We start from the raw sequence: 10,403 nt of genomic DNA on the forward strand, positions 1-10,403 counted from the left end.
CAAACAGTTTGAGACATGATGCACCGTGGTTTTTCTAGGTAAAGGTCTATTGTGCAGGACTAATCACGAGGCTATTTAATTTTGGCAAGGGCTGCTGCTCTCCTCTCGGTGTTCTGGAATAAGGCTCGGCTCAAACTCTTTACCTCCACGTGGGAGAATTCAGCTGTATTACCCGATAGGGTGACTGTGTATATTAATTACCTACCAATTAGCCTAATTAAATTATTAAGAAGATTAAGGTGCGACTCCAAACTCTATATCTATCACCGGTTTTTGTCCTTTACTCTTAGATATGGCGCATAAATAAAAACTGAACAATTTGGATAAGGTTTATAACAACTAGACTACAATATATTGTAAACAAGCAAGGGGGCAGTCCCCTCAAATACTTTATAACTTTACCAGTCTAACGGCGCTGAGGCGATGGTTGTGCTGCTGGCGACCTCAATCTGTCGGCTAATTGAAAGCCTCGGGAGAAGAACAGCCAGGAGTCCCTCGATGGACGATGGCGCCAACGCTGGCAACCTCGAGCCGTTGGCTAGTTGAAAGCCTCAGGAGAGAGAAGCCAGGAGGTCCCTCGAAGTGCTGGAGTCGGGAGTGATGTGTTCCCCTTCTGGGAAGACCTTCGGCCTCTTCCTGCACTTCAGAGCAGCTGGAACGGCGATGGATGCTAGACTCTAAACTAACGTATCCTACACTTATCTTAAAATAATACCCTAACTAACTCGCGACGCACCCGCCAAACAGGCACAATGATGGCTGACATGCTGTGACCGACGCTGCCTAATGGACAGGCTCGATGACGAGATCTAATCTATCTAAAATCTAAACTATCTAATCTAAACCTAGTTAAGTAAGATTATCAGAATATAATACCAACCCTTCTGCTTGGCTTAACTTGCAGATGATGCTAAACCTCACTCATACAACCCGGGACAAGACGCTAGACCACACACATACACCCTCTCATGCATGCACTAGTCTAACCTACATCTAACCCGACGCTCCGATGCAACAACAAAACGGGCGTTGCTCAGGCCTTTATAGGTTTGACTCATGCATATGCATGAGGGTTCTGGTTTGAAGTGATTGGTCTGAACAAGATGCTCTTTTGCATAGCTTTAAAATGATTGGTTGTGAAATCTTTTTCTTTTTTTGTGAAAATTTCAGATACTTTGGAAACCTGAAATTTTGAATAAACATATAATTCTTCATGCAATTTGAAAAAATTGACATATTTATTGATATAAAAATAATATACATTTTGTGATTTTATTTGGGAATAAACAAATAAAAACCAAAATATCAACAAAATAGTCCCCTCCTTTCCCCAGAGCCAGGCACCCCCATGCCACCATTCTAATCCAATCCCCCTCAACTACGCCAGAGCACCACCCCTCCCACTCTAACTTATTGCTTTAAGTGCTTTCAAAAACGTGAGAGCGACTCTCCAGTTGTGTGTTACTTTGATTTAAATATATTTCTGCATGTTATTTTAACAGGCAAGTTAATCTCTTACATTCATAATTATGATGTAGTTTATTGCTATGCGATAGTATGAAAAACAACTAGGTTAACTAGTAAGTAACTCGGCATTTAGGAATCATTACAGATTGCTTAAAATACATTTGATATGCTCAAAATCTTTTTACAATTAATTAAAGCAATGCGTTACTCATTTGCTGTGACAGTGGTTTTAAATCCTTGATTGAAATATAATGATGAAATTCATATTTAGGTTGTAACGTTTTTTTCTTTTGGGTTTTATAAAACGTACATATTTTACGCATTTCACATTTTTAATGTAAAAGACTTGAATCTAATGAGAATGGGATACAAAAGATTAAAGAGAAAAAAATAATTAAACAGAATGTAAACCACAAAAACTTTATAATTTATATGTGTCTAGTTAGTACAATAAGTAATTGTGATTAAATGATAAATATCCTAAAAGGTGGATTATTTATAAATCTTAGATATGTCTGGAAGAAAGTTGAGTGGTGCTCAGTGCAGGAAAAGACTAGCAGAAGAAAAGGAAGAAACCAGTAAATCCAGTAAATTATTGGAATGTTTTTTGAAAAAAGCAAAATACGATCAAGATAATTCTGCTATGATCTACTAATTGATCCAAGGATCTGTGGCTATTAGTAGCATTTGTGATTTTTTTCTTATGTTCTTATTTTTTGGCTGACTTAGAAATAATAACAGATCCACAGTAACAAATGATTTCGGGGGGATGCAAATTTGGCCTTTGCTCCCGGGCGCAAAACATCCTCGCTACACCTCTGCCTGCTCCAGCAGCCTCAAATGTAGCTGACTCCCAGCATGCTATCTGCACAGTAAATGGCCATATGCACAAAGCAACCTGCTGTTGGGGATTTTCACTATAGAAAGAATTCTTGTGCATATTAGAAGATGCCTACCGATCTATTATTTCTTGGAGACTGGCCTGTAGGATCATCATCAGCTCTTTGAACATCATCCATTTCTGCATTTCTGTAGACTGGAACTTACTCTTGGTATTTCTTATTTGTTTTCTTTGGGTAATGGAGTTAACACTAGAGGTCCTTCTTCCAGCATGGCCCTGCATAGGACGTTCAAGCTACGTCCTAGAATTGCACAGATGGGGAGCAAATGAACAGTTAAGTGTTTTCTGGTGCTTAGAGCAGAAAGGGACATGAAAGGAACAGAAAGCTTTGTGAAGGTGATAAATCAGCCATCTGAACTGTACTTAACATACCATGAAATACACTAGGTTTCATCAGCTTCCTCATTTGCCACTCTCCCTAGACCAAAAAGACTTATTTATGAATGTGTGCATTTGAACAAGTTCTTGGAAGCAAGCATAGATACTGTGCTGAGCAGATGCCAAGAGCACATGTGTCTCGCTGGAATACAGAACATCTTACTGAGAAGCAAGGAGCATTATTATATAGGCTTGGGCACTCTAGAGAGAAGTCGCTCAGACTATGCCTCCTTAACCTGTAAGCTTTAAGGTTATTGGCGTGCACAGACTTAGCAGTTGTCCTGTAGAGAAGCTCACACATAGAAGTGCTGTAATTACTGGACTCATTCAGGGATGTAAAATCCTATTTAGTTAGTTCACCATTTCACATTGGCTGCGTCTAGACTGGCAAGTTTTTCCGCAAAAGCAGCTGCTTTTGCGGAAAAACTTTCCAGCTGTCTACATTGGCCGCTTGAATTTCCGCAAGAACACTGACGATCTCATCTAAGATTGTCAGTGTTCTTGAGGAAATACTATGCTGCTCCCCTTTGGGCAAAAGCCCTCTGGCGCAAATGCTTTTGCGCAAGAGGGCCTGTGTAGACAACGTGGTATTGTTTTGCGAAAAAAAGCCCCGATTGCGAAAATGGCGATTGAGGCTTTCTTGAGCAAAACCGCGTCTAGATTGGCACGGACGCTTTTCCGCAAAAAGTGCTTTTGCGGAAAAGCGTCCGTGCCAATCTAGATGCTCTTTTCCGCAAATGCTTTTAACGGAAAAATTTTTCCGTTAAAAGCATTTGTGGAAAATCATGCCAGTCTAGACGCAGCCATTATGTTTAGCCAATTAACTGCTTAAACTGAGGCAGGTGAGGGCTGTTTCCGGCATGTGTAGGGCTGCCAGCTCCCAGCCTGCATCCATAGTCTAATTTTCTGCAGGGAGACTGGAGCACAGATCACAGCTGGATCTGATGGATCAACACATTTCTTTCCTTTGGTATGAAATGGTATTTCCTTTCAACAAATTAAACGTGCTCATTTTACTTCTTGTCCCAGCATAACCTAGCAATCACTTCACAGACACTGTCTAGGGAAATAGAACACAATTTGCAATGGAGATCATGTACTCATTTTAGTCTGTGGAGTCTAGCTAGGATGCAGACAGATTCATGCACAGCTCCCACACTCTGGTGGGGTTCCCAGGTTCCCAGCCACTGAGCAGGACTACCAGGCTGGCTGTCTCCCCCAGTCTACATGAGTTGGGAAGCCCCAGGAGCCAGCTGGCCTGGGAACTTGGAAGGCCGGGGTCCCCAGAGCCAGCAGACCCTGAGATACCTGAATAGCTGGTATGATTCATATCAGATTAACAGCTGCTATTCTGTAGTGGGCAGCAGTGAAATCGGCATGATTTATGTCCATTTCATTGAGCAGCTGCTGGAAATCTCAGAAGTACATTTCATTTTGGAATCCATGTGTTTCTGATGTTTCTGCAAGAACAAAAATTCCTGTTCCCTAGTTTGCCAGAAATTTCAGAATAATTAAATCTGCTCTACACAAGACTCAGAGAACCTTTGCAAACACCTTTCAAACTCCATCCTCATAGTATGCTCTACTAAGTCCTAAAGGCACCACTCTCAATTTAATACTGAAAGATAAAATCTGCCTACTCCACTATGCAAATAGGAATTTGAACATTGTCTTCAACGGTACTAGGATTTCGCTCAGTTGGCGTGTGTGGTCTTGGTCGGTTCTGGATGATGGAAGCTTGAAGCATTTCTGTTGTTACACTGGATTCTAGATAAGCAAGTTCCTTATTTATAACGTTTGATCCTTGATATCTAGGTAGAGTACCTAGATTCATCCCTTACCTCTAAGGCCGTAACTCTATTCATCTCACTGAGCACTGCATTCAGTAAGGTCCCCATGGCCTTGCAGTAGACGTTGACTGGAAGCACATCTTACCATACTTTGCCAAGTCTCGTGAGGTGGTGCAGTAGCTGGAAGATAACTCCATCTTAGCCAGAATCATAAACAAAGATAGACACTAAAGATGATAGGGCAGTTGTAAACTAATTTTCCAAAGCAGGGTGAGGTATCAGATTAAGAAAAAAAATAGTATTTTGGGCTTGGATCTAGAGGTGGCTAAAACAAACAAACAAACAAACAAACAAACAAATACAACTCACACAGCTATTTTCCCTTAAATTGATCAAACAAAATGATTTTTTTTAAAGTTTACCAAGATCTAATTTTTTAAAGAAAGCAATTCAAAATAAAAAAAAACAACCCCTTTCATGTTGAAGTGAATGCAATGCAAATGAACATTTTTCAGTTTGTATAAAAGAGAAAGAAAGCAGGAAGAAACAAACCTCAAATGAAAACAAATTATTTCAGTTCCATTATAATTCTAAGCATGACATCTGTACTAATTCTTACTGCTTCTACCAATCCATTATGATAGAATCTGTACTGCCCTTTGGCTGGCACCACTTACCTGTCGTGTTTCTTTCTTTGCTGCAGAATAATTTTCCTCATTGTCCATATTGGAAACATTCCTTGCGTTTGACAGTCTCTCTGGGAGCTCTTCTTTCTGCACACACATCTGGACCAAAAAACACTCCATCCCTGGAGAAGCAAATGAGAGGAGGAAGAAACCATTTATTCCACAGCCTCAGATGATGTAAGCAGTATATCTGATGTGCCTGTTGAGAGACATTCAGCCCTGGAACATGAACCTGCCATAATCCTAGGATCCATTTTTAAAAGACTAGCACATTCTCATTAAAGGGGAAGAGGAAGGCCAAAGAATAGTTGGAGAAGAGACTTGGATGTGAATGTGAGGAAAATGGGCAAAAGCTGGAGAGAATTAGAGAAGGTGGCACAAGACAGAGAGGCTTGGAAAGAAATTGTTGATGGCCTATGCTCCCCTTGGAGCTAAGGGCAAAGAAGATGCCATTCATCTTGCCCAGCCCCACAGAACAGGTACATGGTACCATTCTGCCAGGCATATATCATCTGGCACACAGCCAGGGAAGATGAAACGGCACCTGTAACCCCCTCATCCATCAATATATGAGATCTCGCACACTTCTGATTCCTAAAAATGACTTGAAAATCTGAGCAGCGGCCATAACCAGGGCACGACAAATACATTTGCCTGCGGTGAGTAGCTACTGTGCTCCGCGGAGCCCTGAGACATCTCTAGGGGCTCCACATAGGGTTGCCAAGTCTCTGGCAGGGGCAGGGAGAGTGGCTGGGAGGCAAGGCATGGTCAGCGCTGGGAGCTCTGGCTGCATGTGAGGAGGACTCATAGACTTTAAGGTCAGAAGGGACCATTATGATCATCTAGTCTGACCCCCTGCACAGTGCAGGCCACAGAATCTCACCCACCCCTCTTAGAATAATCCTCTCACCTAGATCTCAGATATTGAAGCCTTCAAATACTTTGAAGACCCCAAGATGCAGAGAATCCTCCAGCTGTGATCTGTACCCCATGCTACAGAGGAAGACGAAAAACTTCCAGGGCCTCTGCCAATCTACCCTGGAGGAACATTCCTTCCCGACCCCAAATATGGCGATCAGCTAAACCCTGAGCATGTGGGCAAGACCCACCAGCCAGACACCCAGAAAGTTCTCTATAGTAACTCCTATCATCCCTCCATTGACCTATTTCCCACTGATAATGAATGGTCAATTAGTTACCAAGATCATGTTATCTCATCAAACCATCCCCTTATCATAGAATCATAGAACTGGAAGAGACCTCAGAAGGTCATCAAGTCCAGCCCCCTGCTCTAGGCAGGACCAATCCCATCTAAATCAACCCAGCCAGGGCTTTGTCAAGCTGGAACTTAAACACCTCTAGGGATGGAGACTCCACTACTTCCCTAGGTAACCCATCCCAGTGCTTTACCACCCTCCTAGTGAAATAGTTTTTCCTAATATCCAACCTGGACCTCTCCAACTACAACTTGAGACCATTGCTCCTTGTTCTGCCATCTGTCACTACTGAGAAGAGCCTCTCTCCATCCTCTTTGGAACCTCCCTTCAGGAAGTTGAAGGCTGCTATCAAATCCCCCCTCACTCTTCGCTTCTCCAGACTAAACAGACCCAACTCCCTCAGCCTCTCCTCATAAGTCATATGCTCCAGCCTCCTAATCATTTGGTTGCCCTCCGCTGGACCCTCTCCAATGCGTCCACATCCTTTTTGTAGTGGGGGGCCCAGAACTGGACACAATACTCCAGATGTGGCCTCACCAATGCCAAATAAAGGGGAATAATGACATCTCTGGATCTGCTGGCAATGCTCCTCTTAATGCAACCTAATATGCCATTAGCCTTCTTGGCTACAAGGGCACACTGTTGACTCATATCCAGCTTCTCATCCACTATAACCCCCAGGTCCTTTTCTGCAGAACTACTACTTAGCTGGTTGGTCCCCAGCTTGTAACTATGCTTGGGATTCTTCCATCCCAAGTGCAGGACTCTACACTTGTCCTTGTTGAACCTCATCAGATTTCTTGTGGCCCAATCCTCCAATTTGTCTAAGTCACTCTGGACCCTATCTCTGCCCTCTAGCGTATCTACCTCTCCCCCTAGCTTAGTATCATCTGCAAACTTGCTGAGGGTGCAATCCATCCCCTCATCCAGGTCATTAATAAAGATATTGAACAAAATCGGTCCCAGAACCGAACCTTGGGGCACTCCGCTAGAAACCAACCGCCATCCTGACATCGAGCCGTTGATCACTACCCGCTGGGCCCGGCCTTCTAGCCATCTTTCTATCCATCTTACTGTCCATTTATCCAATCCACATTCCCTTAACTTGCTGGCAAGAATATTGTGGGAGACCGTATCAAAAGCCTTGCTAAAGTCAAGGTATATAACATCCACTGACTTTCCCATGTCCACCAAGCCAGTTACCTCATCAGAGAAGCTAATCAGATTGGTCAGGCACGACTTGCCCTTTGTGAATCTATGCTGACTATTCCTAATCACTTTCCTCTCATCCAAGTGTCTCAAAGTGGATTCCTTAAGGATCCCTTCCATGATTTTTCCAGGAACCGAGGTAAGACTCACCGGCATATAGTTCCCTGGATTGTCCTTCTTCCCTTTTTTGAAGATGGGCACTACATTTGCCTTTTTCCAATCATCCGGGATTTCTCCCGATCTCCACGACTTTTCAAAGATAATGGCCAAAGGCTCCTCAATGACATTTGCCAACTTCCTCAGTACCCTCAGGTGCATTAAGTCCGGACCCATGGATTTGTGTACGTTTAGCTTTTCTAAGCAGTTCCTAATCTGTTCTTTACCCACCACGGGCTGTCCATCTTCATCCCATCTTGCATCACTTAGAGCAGAAGTCCAGGAGCCGACCTTGTCCGTGAATACAGAGGCAAAGAACGCATTGAGTACTTCAGCTTTCCCCACATCATCTGTCACCAGGTTACCTCCTTCATCTATTAGGGGCTGCACATCCTCTCTGATCACCTTCTTCTTGTTAACATGCCTGTAGAAACCTTTCTTGTTATCCTTTACATCCTTAGCCAGTCGCAATTCCATTTGCGCTTTCACCTTCCTGATAACCCCCCGGCATTCTCGAGCTATACCTTTAAACTCCTCCCTGGTCATTTGTCCAAGTTTCCACTCTTTGTAAGCTTCCTTTTTGTGCTTAAGTTCACCAAGGATTTTCCCTGTAGGCCAGTCTGGTCTCCTACCATGTTTGCCTCTCTTGCTACGCGTCGGGATGGCTTCTTTCTGTGCCTTCAATAAGGCTTCTTTAAAATACTGCCAGCTGTCCTGGACTCCTTTCCCCTTAATGTTAACATCCCAGGGGATTCTGCCCATCAGCTCTCTGAGGGAGTCAAAATCTGCTTTTCTGAAGTCCAAGGTGTGTATTTCACTACTCTCTTTTCTTCCTTTGGTCAGGATCCTGAAATCTACCATCTCATGATCACTGCTTCCCAGGTTGTCACCCACCTCTACTTCCCCTATTAGTTCCTCCCTGTTTGTGAGCAGAAGGTCAAGCTGCCCGAGGAGGGGCAGCCCGGTCCGTGCTCCTGCGCGCTGGTCAAGCGCGTGGTGAGCCGCAGCTGGACTGACTCGGTTCGCCGTGATCGTGCGCCCTGGGAGCTGCACTGCCCGGGTGAGTCCTGTTCCCTGCTGGCCAATTCACTCCTCCCCACCAGGGGCGGACTGGCCTGGCGGGATACTGGAAATTTCCCGATGGGCTGTCAGCCTAAGGGCCGACTGGCAGCTGCTTGAGGAGGGAGAAACCCGGCAAGCCGCTCCTGGGAGCGACTGCCGGAGTGCTGGCTCTGCACGGCCCTTTCTTCCTCCCACCCATCCCCACTCCAGAGATGTAATGAAGGACGGAGGGGTAGTTGCCCCCACCCTCCAGGTGCCACGCTAAGGGGGGGGTGTTGGGCTGGGCAGGGGTGGATACTCTTTAAAAGTTAAATGACAGATATTTGGGCAATAATCGTTGTGAAGTATCTGCTGCCTGCTCCATATTCAATACTGTTTCGTGGCCAACCGGTAGCGATTTAAGAAATTATGGTGATTCTGAGATTAAGATGCTCACTCACCATTTTCATCATTTGATATCTAAAGATTCGCTTGAGAATGTTACAGAAGCTATTCTTAATGAATGGTATGAAGTTAAAGTGTTATGTAAGCATTTGAAGCTAGAGGATATTCTAAAATCAACAGAATCGCACAGAGAAAGATTTCTGTTTTTTGTTAAGTTGATATCTATAATAGCAGTCCTTCCAACTTCAACAGCATCATGGGAAAGGGGTTTTAGCGTCTTGTATTTCATTAAATCCAAAAACCAGGTCTACACTACAGAGTTCTAGTTTAGATAACATAATCTAAACGCAGCCCAAATGTTTTGACACTCATGGTAAAACAATGGAGGAATTCTTGTGAGCCCATGCTTTGCCCACAGTATACAGGCAGTCCCCGACTTACGTGGATCCGACTTACGTCGGATCCCTAGATACGAACGGGGTGAGGCAACTCCCGCACATGCGCAGCAGCATTCCCGGGGCTCGCTCACCTGGGTCCTAGGATCCTCCTCCTCCTCGGGCTGGCTCCGACTGGGGTCCCGCAGAGCTGCCGGGCAGAGGAAAAGTGCCTCCCCACGCCCGCTGCCCCCCCCCCCCATCCCCCTGCCAGCAACAGGCTGCCCCCTCCCCTGAGCAACAGGCTGCCGAACAGCAGACAAAAGCAGCCTCTCTGCCCCTCCTCCCCTCTATACATGCCAGGCTCCCGGAGCGCAGCAGCGTCCCCGGGGCTCGCTCACCTGGGTCCTAGAATCCACCTCCTCCTCCTCTTCGGCCGGCTCCAACTGGCCTCTGCCTGCAGCAGCTGGCCACAGGGACAGGGATCCCGCAGAGCTGCCGGGCAGAGGAAAAGTGCCTCCCCACGATCGCTGCCCTCCCCCCCGCGGCCTCGCATCCTGCACGCCTCCCCCCCTCCCCCCCTGCCAGCAACAGGCTGCCCCCTCCCCTGAGCAACAGGCTGCCAAACAGCAGACAAAAGCAGCCTCTCCGCCCCTCCTCCCCCTATACATGCTGGGCTCCCTGGGCAAACAAAGACTCCACCAAAACAAACAAAGTGCTGGCCTCATTGTGTTAGCAAAAAAAGGACCCTCCTCCTAGAACCCTGGGTGGTGTGTGGA

General features: G+C 45.4%; 1 protein-coding gene across 2 annotated transcripts; it reads right to left on the minus strand.

Moving 5' to 3' along the window:
- Positions 1–324: 324 nt before the first annotated feature.
- On the minus strand, positions 325–9,858 carry LOC106731648 (uncharacterized). 2 transcript variants are annotated; one of them, XM_075918433.2, is made up of 4 exons: positions 7,799–9,858; positions 5,214–5,344; positions 4,588–4,716; positions 325–4,206 (listed from the first exon to the last, which is right to left on the minus strand). In XM_075918433.2, exons 1-3 carry the CDS (start codon positions 8,663–8,665, stop codon positions 4,629–4,631), a joined length of 1,086 nt encoding a protein of 361 aa, XP_075774548.1. In that variant the 5' UTR covers positions 8,666–9,858; the 3' UTR covers positions 325–4,206; positions 4,588–4,628. The 2 variants fall into 2 exon arrangements, with proteins under 2 accessions (XP_075774548.1, XP_075774547.1); XM_075918432.2 differs by having other exon boundaries at positions 325–4,716.
- Between the last annotated feature and the right edge of the window lie 545 nt (positions 9,859–10,403).

This window comes from Pelodiscus sinensis, chromosome 29 (genome assembly GCF_052426305.1).
Source record: "Pelodiscus sinensis isolate ZL-2025 chromosome 29, ASM5242630v1, whole genome shotgun sequence".
Classification (NCBI taxonomy): Eukaryota; Metazoa; Chordata; order Testudines; family Trionychidae; genus Pelodiscus; species Pelodiscus sinensis.

Coding starts and splice junctions, on each gene's coding strand:
- LOC106731648 (XM_075918433.2), bottom strand. CDS start 8,665: ATGGTAGATTTCAGGATCCTGACCAAAGGAAGAAAAGAGAGTAGTGAA. Junction 5,345..7,798: donor ATCCAGGGAACTATATGCCG/GTGAGTCTTACC, acceptor TTGCTTCTCCAG/GGATGGAGTGTTTTTTGGTC. Junction 4,717..5,213: donor CAAAGAAAGAAACACGACAG/GTAAGTGGTGCC, acceptor GTTATCTTCCAG/CTACTGCACCACCTCACGAG.